Source organism: Miscanthus floridulus, chromosome 10 (assembly GCF_019320115.1).
Source record: "Miscanthus floridulus cultivar M001 chromosome 10, ASM1932011v1, whole genome shotgun sequence".
Taxonomy (NCBI): Eukaryota; Viridiplantae; Streptophyta; class Magnoliopsida; order Poales; family Poaceae; genus Miscanthus; species Miscanthus floridulus.
The window spans coordinates 12,219,691-12,234,070 of NC_089589.1; the positions used below are offsets into that span (position 1 = coordinate 12,219,691).

A 14,380-nucleotide genomic window follows, 5' to 3' on the forward strand; every position below is an offset into this window, starting at 1 on the left:
TCCTTTCCCATCGATGACAAAGAATGTAGTGAGCAGAGTCTTGCTTCCAATTGTTAGTTCGACGTTTATTGCCCCCCCGAGTCTTAGACGTATTACCTCCGAAATCCTTAGGCATTATGCCAGTCTCCATCAGATCTTCTGGTCCTTTGCCAAGTTTACAAAAGTAGTGTAAGGCATAAGATTAGCAGAAGCACCTCCGTCCACCAACATTCAGCCACAGCAACCTCTTCTTCTTCATCTTCATAATCGTCATCGACTGAGTATGGATCATAAGCTTCGGCTACTGTGGTACTCTTCTAGAACCGGGCATCTCTGCGCATACTCTAGAATTGGCTATTGAGCGCTGCTACTCGTTGAGCCAATTGTCCCAAGTTGTCAAATTCTTGCCCCAGTAGTTTTTCTTTCCACATCGGCAGCATTCCTTAAACAGCTAAAGCAGCTAGTTGATCATCGGCCAAGTTTAAGGAGAAGCACAAGTTCCTAGTTTCTCAGAACCTCTGAAGAAATTCAGTGCTCGATTCATTAGTCTTCTGTCTTATAGTTGTCAGATCAGTAATCTTCTTTTCTCCAATCCCAATGTAAAAATATGTATGAAACTTCTTCTCCAGGTCAGCCCAGTTAGCAATGGAATTGACTGGTAATGATGAAAACCAAGTGAAGGCTAGCCCCGATAAGGACAGAGAGAAGAAATGAACTCGATGGGCATCCTCAACTGACGCTTCGCCTAATTATGTAAGATACCAACTGATATGTTCTATCGTATTTGTACTATCTTGGCTAGTGAACATAGCGAATTCTGGGAGCCTATAATTTGTTGGAAGAATAACCAAATCATACCATTCTGGATATGAGTGTTTGTATAAAAAGGTCAGCCCTTTTGGTTTTAGACCGAACTGATTCTTCATCATCTCGGTCACCCTCAGCAATAATTCATCAGCTTGTGGATTTGGATTTCTCTGCACCTGCTGACCCATTTATGGATTGAAATCCCACATGCCTTGATATCCTGAATTTGGCATCATGTGGAGGGTGTTATAATCCATGCCATAGTGATAGCCTTGTGGAATCTCAATCTGTTGGGTCCTTTGCTGGTTTGCTGCTTGAAGTCTCTGATTGTAGACATAAGGATCTATATCTCTACGGATCTTTTAAACTGATGGTGCTATTTTTTGAGCCAATGACGATATGTGGCCTGATGTGCCAAAATTGATCACCTGGTTCTGACTTTGCCCCACCAATTATTGCACATGCTGTACTGATGGTCTAGTATTATACTGTGTTTGATTTGAAGTAGTTCCTTGAGTTTGCTCAGATGAACCCTGAACTATCTGGACATCACCACTACCAGCTAGTGCTGCTTCTTGATGGTTGGTACCAACTTAATTGGTTCCTTGGGTCAATGGATCTAGAATGTTGTAATAAGCCAGTCCACCTTGACCAACTAGAAATCCATGAATCACCTCTTTCAAGGTGTTATGGAATACGTCCACGAAAGCTTCGTTATGGCTTGACATGGCATCACGAATAGATTTGTCCACAACTTCTTTAAAGAAATGCTTGTCTTCAACTTCAGCTGTGTCCGTCTGCCCGTGTAACAGAACTCTTGGTAGTGAAAATTTCTAAACAATTGTGTTGTCACATGTTTTGGTGTAGGACAACAAACATTTGCTCTGAAACTCTTCTGTAGCTTTGCTGATGACACCATTATCCCCATCAGGTAGATCTTCATAATGTAGCATAAGGTTGTCGTTGTTGTTGTGAACCGCCATGACGATTGTGGGGTCCCACCGGGCGTGCCAGAAACATGTGTTGACACAGAATTTTTGTCCCGTGTCAAGGACACACGTAGCAAGCCGGAAGGGTATGCTTGATGGAGCAGATCCGCCTAGCTTCAGCGCAGGGATGGTCGATCCTGTGCAATCCTCCTAAGACGTGGCAGTCTATTTGACCCTGTAATTGACAAGGAGAGAAAGTTCATCAGTAATTAAGGGCGGAACTTGCCAATGTTGCCAGATAGTCCCGAATGTGCGGCTATGAAAGCCGATATGAAAGGAGATCGACTAAATAGCCGATTCTAGCATATTCATGAGAATAAATCAGTTAAAGCTCATGGGGTTGTGTAAGAAGAATCGGTTATCATTCAGGATAAATATCGTTATTTGAGCAAATATTAATCAATGGTAATAAGATATCAACAATAATTAGTCTGTGCTGAGCTAATGATTACAAGTAACCGAACCCCTTTTATATAAAGAAACAATTCAACACCATTTAACCGTTTGATAAAGATAAATCTAATGAACATGTGAGATCTCATCTATCTCTATGACCAGTGGGGCGAGAGGCAGAATCATATAGGCCATAGAAATAACAATAGACTTGATGACCCTAACTCATTACTAATATCAGTGGGGCATGAGGCAAAATCATGCAGGCCGTAATACAATAATAAGATCATGGGGCTAACATATCTTTCAACCTATCTTTACTTCAGCGGTCTCATGATGCGAATTGATCGTGAAAGCGCTCGATATCAGCTAAAACAGCCGATTTAGGCATAGCGCACAGTTAAAGTCATGCCTTATCAGGAATAGATCTACCAGATAACGATCCCCACTCTACGGTGCTAATAGTAGGGTGTGAAGTAGAATCACACAGGCCATGATAACGGGCCATGGAACGGTTCTCGCTAACCAATAAATCTACTCAAGACACAACACGCCTTAACCGCACACTATGCATGATCAGGATTGACATAAAATAGCCGATAAAACATAACTCATCGTTTAGGGTGTAGATTAGATCAATTTGAGATTAGCAAACGATGGGCTAAACAAGATATAAGGCCGATCCAGATCAATCCCAATCGGGCAGAAGGATATTACTGTAATTGGATAAATAATGAAAGCAATAAGCAATGTCGGTAACTTAATAAATCTACCAAAGACTGCCATCCTAAGGTAGAGCCAATAACTTGACCTTGATCTAGTTCATGCAGTGAGGGTCGACCGAATCGATGCAGCTATACTTGAACTAGGCAAGAGTCAATAACTAACTTATACTAGAGTCACAGTGGAGGTCGACTGGATCGATGCAGCCGTACGAACAGAGGTATAAGCCATGACGGTACTTACAACAAGTAGTGGAGGTCAACCAGATCGATGCAGCCTTACTTGTTGAAGAACTCGCCGAGATCTACTCTACTTCTACTCCTAAGGGGTGGCCGAAGCCAAAAAAGTAATTGACTTATATTTGGATTGATTGGTTGTCTTTTACAATAGCCAGGGCTTGATATTTATACCCAGGACCTACGCACGACTCCTGTCTAAGCGCGACTTATTACAATTTTTGACCCTAGAAAAAACATTCCTAATTTAAGATAACTTGGACTCTAATCTTTCCCTTTTTGTAGAGTCCAGCATGTTTCGTCCTGGCGCCAAACGTAGCCTTTGTTGTTATCTGCTGGCGCTACCTGAGGAAAGTCGATTCTATTTTCTGCATCCGAATCAGCTGGTTCCGATCTGTACGCAATTGATTCCTTGACGACACGATCTTGGAAGCTTTCGAGTTACTATAACTCTTCTTTTAAATTTTGGTGTAAACACTTTGGTATGTCGCCTGACGTTCTTGAGTCCAAAGGACATGGTGGTGTAGCAATACGCACCAAAAGGCATGATGAACAACGTGTTGATCTGGTCTTCTTCCTTGAGGGAAATCTGGTGATAGCCAGAGTAACAGTCGAGGAAGGAGAGCAGTTTGCAGCCGATGGTGGAGTCTACAACCTTGTCTATCCGAGGTAGACTAAAGGGGTCTTTAGGGCAGTGTTTGTTAAGATCAATGTAATCAACACACATTCTCCATTCTTTATTCTTTTTTTGGAACGAGAACAGGGTTTGCTAACCACTCAGGATGATACACTTCTTTTATGAATCTGGCAGCTAGGAGCTATTTTATTTCTACCCTAATAGCCTCCTTCTTGTTTGGCGTGAATTGTCAAAGTTTCTGCTTGATCGGTTTGGCGGTTGGCAAGACATTCAAGGAGTGCTCGATCTTCTCCCGTGGTACCTGGCATGTCTACAGGTTTCTAATCAAACACATCGACGTTGGCACATAGGAAGGAGATGAGCGCGCTTTCTTATTTGGGGTCGAGGTGAGCCCTAATCTTCATGGTCTTGGAGGGGTCGTCGAGGCCAAGGCCGACCTCCTTGGTTTCCTTAGACTTGGCGGAGGCACGAGGAGGCTCCAGCGATGGGATCTCTAGGTTGTTGGTGAGCATCGTCTTGGAGTCGGTGACCACGTTGGCCATCTAGATGGAGAGGTCGGTGGCTTCGGTGAGAGCCAGACTCTCTGTCTCACAGGTGTAGGCGATGGAGAGGTTGGCCCATAGGGCCAAGACTCCTATAGGCGAAGGCATCTTCAGCACTAGATAGGCGTAGTGTGGTACGGCCATGAACTTGGCCAGAGCTGGCCGACCAAGTTTGGCGTGGTAGGCAGTGTTGAAGTCGGTGATGTAGAAGTTGATGTGTTCGACGCGGTAGTTGCTAGCCATGCCGAACTGTACTGGTAGGGTGATCTCTCTAAGCGGTTTGGATGTCCTGCCAGGTACCACACCCCAGAAGGAGGAATTGAAGGGTGTGAGATCTCCTTTCTCGAGGCCCAGCTCCTTTAGGGCTCTGGCGAGAGGAGGTTCAGAGCACTCCCACCGTCGACGAGCACTTTTCTAAAAAGCACTTTCTAGATGGTTATGTCAAGGACGAGTGGGAAACACCCTATGTATGGGATGTTCGCCCACTGATCGGCCCTGCTGAAGGTGATGGGGACCTCGGACCAGGGGCGATAGCTGGGGTTGGCGATGGCGTCTTCTGTGTTGACGGCGAGCTCTCGGTGGGCGGCGAGCTTCCATTCTCTTCTACTCTCGGTGGAGGCGAGGCCCCCGAAAATGGTGGCGACCACCTTGTCGTGGTCCTAGAAGGCATTGTTGTTGCCCCTAGGTGGTCAGCGGCCTCCAACACCATCATTGTTGTCGTCGTCTGGCTTTTTAGCCTAGAATTCCTTAGCCAAGCCGAGACAATCCTTCATCTTATGCTTGGCATTTTTGTGGAGGGGACATGGGCCCTCGAGGATCTTCTTGTACTGCTCATCATAGTTGCGCTTGGCTCAAGGTTCTTCGACGATGGCGATGATGTGGTCTGGTCAGTGGCGACGATATTGACCAGACTTGGATCCTTCTGGCCAATCACGGCCACTATCCCGATGGTGACTGCGGTCGTCATAGCGATGGTCGCTGTGGCATCGGTCGTCGGGGCGATTGTCGCTGCGGTGAGTTGGGCGATGAGTGCCCGCATCCTCGTTGAAGCGCACTTCGGTGTTGGCGTACAAGTTGGCGGTCATAATCATCTCGTCAATCCTCGTTAGTGGCTTGCGGTTGAACTTGGAGCGGAGATCGCGGTGATGGAGTCCTCGAACGAAGGCAGTGATGACCTCAACTTTGATGATGTTAGGAATAGAATTCCTTATCTCAGAAAAGCATCTGATGTAACCGCAGAGGAGCTCAGATGGCTTCTAGTAGATGCAGTTCAGATCATGCTTGGTGCTCAGCTGAGTACACGTAGCCATGTAGTTGTTGGTGAAGACCTTTTTCAGCTCTTCCTAGGATCCGATGGAGTCTAGGGCGAGGCTTGTGAACCAGTTCATCGCAGTTGGCGTGAGCATGTCAGGAAGATAGTTCACCATAACACTGGTATCTCCTCCGGTGGTGTGCATAGCAGTAGCGTAAGCTTGTAGCCACTGTGTGGGGTTCATCCTTCCCTCACAGGGCTCGACCCCAGTGATTTTGAAAGCACGAGGCCACTGGAGTGTTCGGAGTGCCCTCATGAATGCTAGGGGCCCTTCAGGGTTGTCGGCGTCGTGATCTGTAGTGTTGTCGGTGTTGAGTGGCTCGAGAGCTAAGTCCGGGTTATCAAACTCTTTCTCATACTCTTGACGGCGGCATACTTCTGCTTCATGGCGACCAAAGCGGCGCTCGTCGATACGTTGTCGCGCATCTCGGAGATTATTGAGGTACGCTCGGACGTCCTGGTCGACCTCCTAGTCATGTTGGCAAAGGTGTTCGATGCGGTTGCCCCTAGCTCCCCCCTAGAGGGGTTGTCTATCGTCACGATGTTGGTCGGTGAAACGACATGGGCGGCGATCAGATCTTGGCGTGGCTGATCGGCGAATCGAACTTGTGGAGTATGAAGGTCTCTGATCCTGGCGGATCTCGTTGACCTGGCAGTGCGCCACTTTAAGCATGGCGGCGACCTTGGCGACCTCCGGTGTCTGTGGGATCCTGGCAAGCTCGTTGGCAGCCACGGCTAGTTTGGCGCTTGAAGTCTTGTAGATGTCGTGGCCGTCAACATGGACAAATTCATCGTCGAGGTTGTGGTGGAGTTGGCGTGGCCTTCCTTGTGAGTTAAGCTGAGCCTCAGCCATCGCAAGGGTAGCCTCGTTTGCTCAGTGCTACACACTATTGATGTTCCTATTGACGCGGGCGGCGTGGTCCTCCTCGGTTTCCCCTTCCTGCGAGGGGCGGTCGATGCTGATGTTGAAGATTGCGCCACCATAGAAAGGAGGGAGAGGAAGTTGTTCGGCGGTGGTTTCGACGATAGTCTCCATAGAGCCCTAGGACTCAGAGTCTGGATTCTCGTCCAAGATGGTTTGGAGGGATGCTCTAGGGCATTGGCCGACGTGTAGTATGTTGATAGCTGATGGGAGCTAGTCAGCGATCTGGTCAGCGAGAGGATGGACATCTCTAGCTTGGTCGGTGAATTTGCCCCGTAGGGCCTCTTAATAAGTGGCGACGACATTGGTGAGCCCAAAGGGTAGGACCGTAACCCCTAGAGTTTCCTGAGCAGCCTCCGATAGATCTGGATCGGTGGGTGGTCGGCGCTGAACCAGAGTGGTCAGAGCCGATTCTGCGATGGAGAGGCAATCTGTGAGCTTCTGGCCAACCTAATCGATGGATGCGATCAGGTCATCGTTGTTGATTCACCTCCTCTGTTAGCGGGGAAGTGGGCGGCGAGTTGTCGGCAAAAGCGACCTCGGAGGTGGTTCTGAGATCGGATCTGTAGTCACAGGTGTTGGGGTGATCGATGCAGCATTGATCTGCACCGGCTCGATGAGCTCTCCGACTCCGTCAGCGTTGATGATTCACGAGATCGATCTGACCGTGAAGATCTGGCCGGGCTGTGGGAGGGACGAAGAGCCTATAGAACATACCATCTTGTTTGATATAGAAACAGCACGCACACCCCTACCTGGCGTGCCAACTGTCGACATAATATCATCGGCAGTCCTCTAAGGTGTATCCTACGGAGGTAGATTGATCGGTAGAGATGCGTGTAATCGAGAACAAGAAGGCAACAGAAACACACGAGTTAGACAGGTTTAGGCCATCAATATGACGTAATACCCTACTCCTATGGTCTGTTGGATTATATTGGCTATCATATGATATTGCGTGAGTTTGGAGGGGGTCCCTGTCCGCCTTATATAGTCTTGGGGGTAGGGTTATAAGTCGGTTAGATCTAGGAGATAATTAGAAAGTAATAACAGATTATATGAATCATGAGATCATACGTATCCTAACAGATCTCGTAGTATCTTTAGGATATCTTCCCGGTGTCTTATAGGAGGCGCCGAGCAGCGTCGTGCCCCACAAGGCTTCGTCTTATGGGCCGGGCCACCCCTGGGGGCGCAGCCCATGTAGTCTGCCATGGGTATCCGGGGTCGTACCCCCCACAAGTATCCACTCTTTACTTGACCTCTTGCAATTCTTCCTTCAACTCAGCGTAACAGTCATCACCTGATGCATCCTTCCCAGTTTGCAACCGGCGTTCCTATGCTTCCATGGCCTCATACTCCAACTCAGAGCGGATGAAGCGACAGGTAGTAGGATCACCCTGCATTCAAAATAGAGTAGTGCATCAATCAGAGAAGCATCAAGACATAGCGAGGTCGACAATGTCAAGAATCCTAATCTTTATGTTGTACGGGCACTTGACGAACCACACGTCCTTTTGTCACCGACTGCTTGCTCTGGATCTGGACCAAAGGAACATGGCAGAAGGGACACTCCCTTCCGCCGCTGGCCGTCGCGCTCGAGCCTGTCGAAGTTAGCTTCATTGGGCTTCCAGTCCACTTCCTCGGCTATGGCTTCACAAGCTGGACGCGGACAAGGAGCAGAGCCTCGAGAGAACCAGCCGCAACTCGCCGTGGCAGTCGGATCCGGTGAAGGCTACAGTCTAGGGTTAGGGTTCTTAGAGGCCGGAGAAGAGCGCGTGCGGGGAAGAAGAGAGACAGAGTGAGCGAGGATATGAGGAGGGTGTGGGGCCAAGGAGCGGCGCGGCGCTCGACTGTGGCGGTGCTTTCCTGCTGCTTCGACTAGATGGGTGGAGATTTGGGCGGAGAAGGGAAGCTACGGAAGCCCAGTAACTGAGCGATATACTAGCGATATATGAGGAGGTACACTCCTTCGTTTTCATTTTTTCTCCTAGCTAGTGGGTCCCACTAAATAACCAAACCCAAACCCTAAAATAACCCAAACATGGCAAAGGATAAGGGCCTGTTTGGAATGCAGAAATTTCACAGGAATCACGTAGGGATTTCACATAAAAAACATAGGAATAGGATTTTTTTCCGCAATCCAAACAGGCCCTGAAATATGAGTATCCCTCTCCATAACCGTAACCAACCTGGTCATATCCATCTACATCTTCTTATCCCAAAACCAATAGCTATCCAAACGCCACTTAGGGTAACAGGTATACCCACTTGTAAAAGGGCATGGGGAGGGAATTACCCGATTGCCTAGTCTTACTCGTCCCCAAAATTTTCTTCACGAGGGCGAGGGAGAAAAGTTGGCGATAGCGGTCAGTGCTCGACGGTCAATTGACGGCCATGGCTCCCAACCTCAGCAAGACGACACCTGTTGGCCTCCTCGGCGATGAGGTGGCCCCACCCCCGTAGAGAGCTTCAAAGCCGTCACGGACTCATGGGTCACACTCAAGGGCAATGATCGCCGCGGACGCCTGGCGGCGGATGGCAGCTTCCGAGGCTTCGACGCGGCTGATGGTGCTCGACTGCTCCGGCGACCTTAACAGCGGCGGCCATCCCTATGTGCTGCATCATAGAGGGCTCCTTCCGTGTCTACCTCAAGGCTATGAAAGACAAGATGAATGTGGACCTGTGCCTGTCTCAACGCACGCCCCGTTCGCGTGTCCTTAAACCCGTCTTGATCCGCTTCTTTTTTTATCCGGAACAGTGTTTTTCTCTCACAAATTTCTCTAGAATTCCTCCAAACCATCCAAATTTCTCTAGAACTATACCAGCCGAACACCCCCAGAGCAGCATTAATTGATTATTCAGTCTACTTGTCCATTGACTTCCCCGTTATCCAATGGGTATGGCCAAATGAATATGCGTGTAACTGGAGAGGGTGAGGAACGGGGGATGAGTCAGGTGGGTTTGGATTTGATCATGTTTTTTATCTAACCCTTTTCTATTTGTTTTTTCTAAGGCTTTCATTCCACTGAAGGCGGAGTTTTTCTATTTAATTGTTATATCCTTTCGTTTGTTGATTCTTTAAGAATGATAGCATACCTTTATACTCATAGAAACTATGAATTGAAATTATAGTTTTGTTAGGCACTGTGTATATTAATCTATAAATATGTAAACTATTCTGTAATATTATGGCTGAGACTCCTTATATATTCTCTCATGTTGCATAAATCTAGGTTCACAAGAGCCACGACAAGCTAAATTTGCTCGAAGCTCATAAATTCACTCTCTAATTAAATATTCTGCTACTTTAATTTTTGTATCTATTTGCTTCATTCATTTGTGCCTCCTTTACCGCATCTTCAAAATTTCTGCAGTAACGCGTGGGAAGTTTACCTAGTTTACACAATGAACCGACAACGTTACATTTTGGTACCTTCCGTAATCATGTTCTGGCCATCAGTACAGCACCGAGTGTTTTCACATTTTTAGAAAAAAAAAAAGAAACAGTATCTGGGGTGTGATTGTATTTCATTTGTATTATTTTTTATCTGCGGTGTAAACAAAGCTCTCGTTGTATTTCATTTGGATTCTGCGTCCAGCGTCCTCCCCGCGACGACGCTTCTCGAGCCCTCTCCTCCCCGCGGCTCTCCTCTGCCCCGCTCCGCTAGGGTTTTGCCGCCGACCTCTCGCTCGCTCACCCGCTTCCGGCTCCGCGAGGCAACCGTCCGACCGGTCGAAATGGTGGATGTGGAGGAGGTCGGGAACAAGATGCAATCGCAGATGCGCCTCCACGCCGAGCCGGAGGACGCCGCCGCCGCCGACCTCCCCCTGCCGGCCCTCTTCGACAGGGCGTCGCGGCTCCACGCCCTCGACCAGGTGCCTCCCCCCCCCCCCCCCCCCTTCTGGGAACTGGGATCTCCCCGCCCCTTCTCCCGCTCACCAAGAGATAGAGATCGGGCGAGCGGTGCTTACGCGCTTGGATTTTCTGACGCGCAGGATGGGATCCGCACGGCGGTTGACCTGCTGCGGCGCTGCGACGAGATGGTCAGCAAGCTCGGCCTTTTCTCCCCCAACGAGACCAAGGAAGACGTCTCCACCGCAAACCTCAAGTACCTACTCGTATGTCCGTCCCCCTCCCCCTCCCCCTCCCCCTGACTCTGCTCCCCGTACAAATCTATGAAACAGGTCGTGATGGTACTAGACGCCTGGTCAGTTTTATTCAGTTGTCATTACAATTGCAAATCACGCCTGGTCAGTTTTATTCAGTTGTCAGTACACTTGCAAATCACGCCTTGTCAGTTTTATTCAGTTGTCAGTACAACTGAAAACCACAACAGTGCTAAAAAACTTAAGAATTGTTCCAGTGTTTCACAAGTTCGATTTTCTTCTGTATACCTCTGATCATTGTTTGCATTCATAGGTTCCGTATTACCTTGCGGAAATGACTGAGAAGATAGCTCAAGAGGATCGGATCCCGGTTCTTAAGGCATCACAGGACCATTTGAAGGTTATCAATTTGCCCTGTCACATTGTTTCACTAGGTGCAGCTTTTTAATTCGTTTATAACGAGGGGTCTCTACTCTCTAGCATGGTACTTTGTCATCACGTTACCTCATTTTGCGCTCCACAGGAGTTCATTGCTCTATGTGAAGTACTAGAGCTTATTCCAGAGGATGAGCTAGAATTGTCCAGGCAGAAGCAGCCTGATACTATGGCAAACAGAAGAGCGCAGAAGGTGAGACTGAATTACTTTCCCTTTAAATTCTTAGGGTATCAGTCAGCAGTTTCTAATCTGTGATTGGAGCACAGTAATATGGACATGGTTCTCTTGTTGTGCTGAATCTATTATGCACACGCTGATTTTACTCATAAGATGTCTAAGTTGGGTCAGTTTCCTGTAATTCACTCTTTATGTTTATTGTTTCTTTTCCTAGGTTGCCCGGTTTAAACGTCAAAAGGCTGCAGAAACGAAGCTCCAAGAGATCAGAGAGAGAAAAGAAAGGCGTGGACGCTCATTGAGAGCAGCTGCTATATCTGCCCCAATTGAAGCTGGAGAGGAAGATGACCTGGAGGATGATGGGGAGGAAGAAAGAGAGGTTAACATCCCGCATATTGAAGCTGTTTTCATGATATGTTTAGGTTTCTAAATTCCAGCATATTTCAAATTAGAATGATCCGTGGTATACCATTAATGTGGCCTTAGTTTTCTTAAAAGGAGAGTTTTTTTTTTCAAAATAAAATGAACTGTGATATTGTAGAAGATAAAGCTTTTCCATTTGATGGTGGTATTTTAATTTATTTAGTCTGATGCTTGTAGGGAGCTTTACAATTTGCTTCACGTAGCTAGGTTCTTAAATACCTGCAGGCTGTCAACCACATACCCTGTATGCTCCTTTTAGTGTATACCAAGCCCATGAGGATCTTTTGTTCTCTTTAGTCAGTTTGTGACACAGAAACAGTGCTACCATCAAATTTATCCCATAGCAGTCAAATCCTCACTTCAAGGTCTTCCATTTTTAGCCCTCAGTGTGTACTTTCTATGCTATTTTGTTTCTCATGATTGAATAGTTATTTTGGAATCTTGTTAGTGCTGTTTTGTCTCTTGTCAATGTGCCCTTGCAACTTGTATTAGCTTGCATTCGCTTTTATATTAATCAGAACATATGCTCTGGTTCTGATTTCCTCTTTCTGTGCTGCAGGCTTGGTTAGCTACAATCTCACTGGCTATCTGCAAGGTTAGTTTGTTGTGTCGACAAATATTACGTAACACTGATTGTTGGTTTTTTTTTCTGTTTCAAAAATTGTAGTACTTGCATTCATAGTAACATTTGATGCATTAGATTTTTTATTTTCATACACAGGCTTTTGATCTTCTCGACATGCTAAAGAAGGAGGAAGAAATGCTTCTAGCTGTAAAGGAAAGGAAGGCAAAGGTAATGCTAATGATGGTGATTTGGTAATTTCTTGTCAGTAGCATCTTAGGTCAATTATATTCAAAGAAACATTTTTTTCTTCAGAGAAAGTGGGAATCTCAGGCTATCATGTTTCACAAATAAGATAAATGCATGCAATGTCCACTTTGTGCAATTTGGATCAGATGTATTGCTAGCCATAATGACAAAGTTTCAACTTGGAACCAAACTTGAAAAAAATAGTTTGAAAAGAATAGGTAGCTTTCATGTAGATCAACCCGCAAGGTGTTAAGAGTAGTTGTGTTTCTCAAAATTCTACATATTGTTTGTTTAATGTTAACTGAAGATATGCTGTCTTGTGATTGGCATATCTTATTAAGATTTGTTTCTTATGATTGACAACTGATACAGAACACCACTGGAAGTATTTCACCCCCATGTTTTTTGAGGAATTATAAAAATATATTTCAATGGATGAATCTGGTTGTTGAATAATTTGTGCATATTTATGAAGAAAACGTGGATACTAAAACATTTAAAAGTTACACTTTATAGAATCCAGTGGATCTTCTACCAATAAGCAGCCACTTCCACCGATGGTGCTTTGGCTTCCTATATTTGCATGGCTGTTTCAAGTAGACTCTGCATGTATATGGAGACTTCTTTTGTTAATCAGAAAAATTGTCTGCTGTAACATCTCCATTTCTTCAGGACGGGAATGCATTTGCTCGTGAAATGCTTGATGAACGAACAAAGAAGGCTGAAGCATGGCACCATAATGCTGCCAACCGTGTGGCATATTCCAAACCAGCTGATCCAATCACTTGTGCAACATTTGCTCAAGATGTCATTGAAGGTAGAGCAAGTGTTTCACAAGCTCACGAGCACAAACACCAGCCCCTGATATTTGGACCTGCAAGTCTTGTTGGTGGTGGTCTAACCAGTGAAAGGGAAAGAATGGTGGCACAAGTTTTTCAGCCTAGTTACAGGTATGCCGCATGCGTTAAATTAAGTGTTATACCCCTGAAAGCTGATGTTTACCTTGTGTTATACCCTAGAACACCTCAATGCTTACCGTTTTTTTATGTTATGCATTTCTCTAATGATGATAATGTTATTGCTGAATGTGGAATAAGCACTAGTTATCATAATTCCTTTTTTTTAACTGGGTTATCACAGTTCCTAATAAAACACACTTTGAACTTTTTCCTTATTGGTGTAGCCATAAGATATAACATGTTTCAAGTCAGATGTAAAATGCTTAGATTTGTTGGTAGCGACCGGTTGATATTACTAGTGATATAATCCTTACCCTACCCCTGGATTCTTGATGCTTCTGAGGATCAAGAAGCATTATCAGAGCTTATGAGACTGTCATCTGATTCATTTTCTTTTGCCTGTTTGCCCTCGCCTGAATCACAGGATGCCAACGATGAGCATCGAAGAAGCTGGTTTGCGCGAGATGAAAATGATGGAGAAGTGGCAAGAAAGGACCACCGAGATGATGAAAGAAGCAAACTCTGCGTGGCACAAGGATGGCAGCAGCTCGGCCCAAGAGGACGAGGACGCCGAGGAGGCGAAAGCAAGAGCGTGGGACGACTGGAAGGATGACAACCCCCGCGGCGCAGGCAACAAGAAGCTCACGCCCTGTGGCTAAATTGTGAAACACGCGCTGTATGGGTAATACTCCACATGGAACACGATGCTCATGTAGATCGTACGATGTTTGATTTGATCAATATTTAGTTTGCGTTTTTCTAGTGACGTTCAGTGTATTATAGCCTGTTTGTGTAACAGTGTAAGTGCGATTCGTTCTTCTGGAGCATGGGGAGACGTACGCCCGTTCTGCGACTGTCATGCTTATACATTACTAGGACGAAAGGCGCGCTCCGCTGCGCCCGCCAGTCCAGGCTGAAACTAAACAT

General features: G+C 46.3%; 1 protein-coding gene across 1 annotated transcript; it reads left to right on the forward strand.

Annotated features, from left to right (window-relative positions):
• Positions 1-10,129: 10,129 nt before the first annotated feature.
• Positions 10,130-14,328, forward strand: LOC136487665 (PP2A regulatory subunit TAP46-like). The gene is made up of 9 exons (XM_066484764.1): positions 10,130-10,419; positions 10,540-10,662; positions 10,964-11,050; positions 11,174-11,278; positions 11,478-11,639; positions 12,243-12,278; positions 12,405-12,476; positions 13,167-13,444; positions 13,878-14,328. Exons 1-9 carry the CDS (start codon positions 10,282-10,284, stop codon positions 14,110-14,112), a joined length of 1,236 nt encoding a protein of 411 aa, XP_066340861.1. The 5' UTR covers positions 10,130-10,281; the 3' UTR covers positions 14,113-14,328.
• Positions 14,329-14,380: the final 52 nt, after the last annotated feature.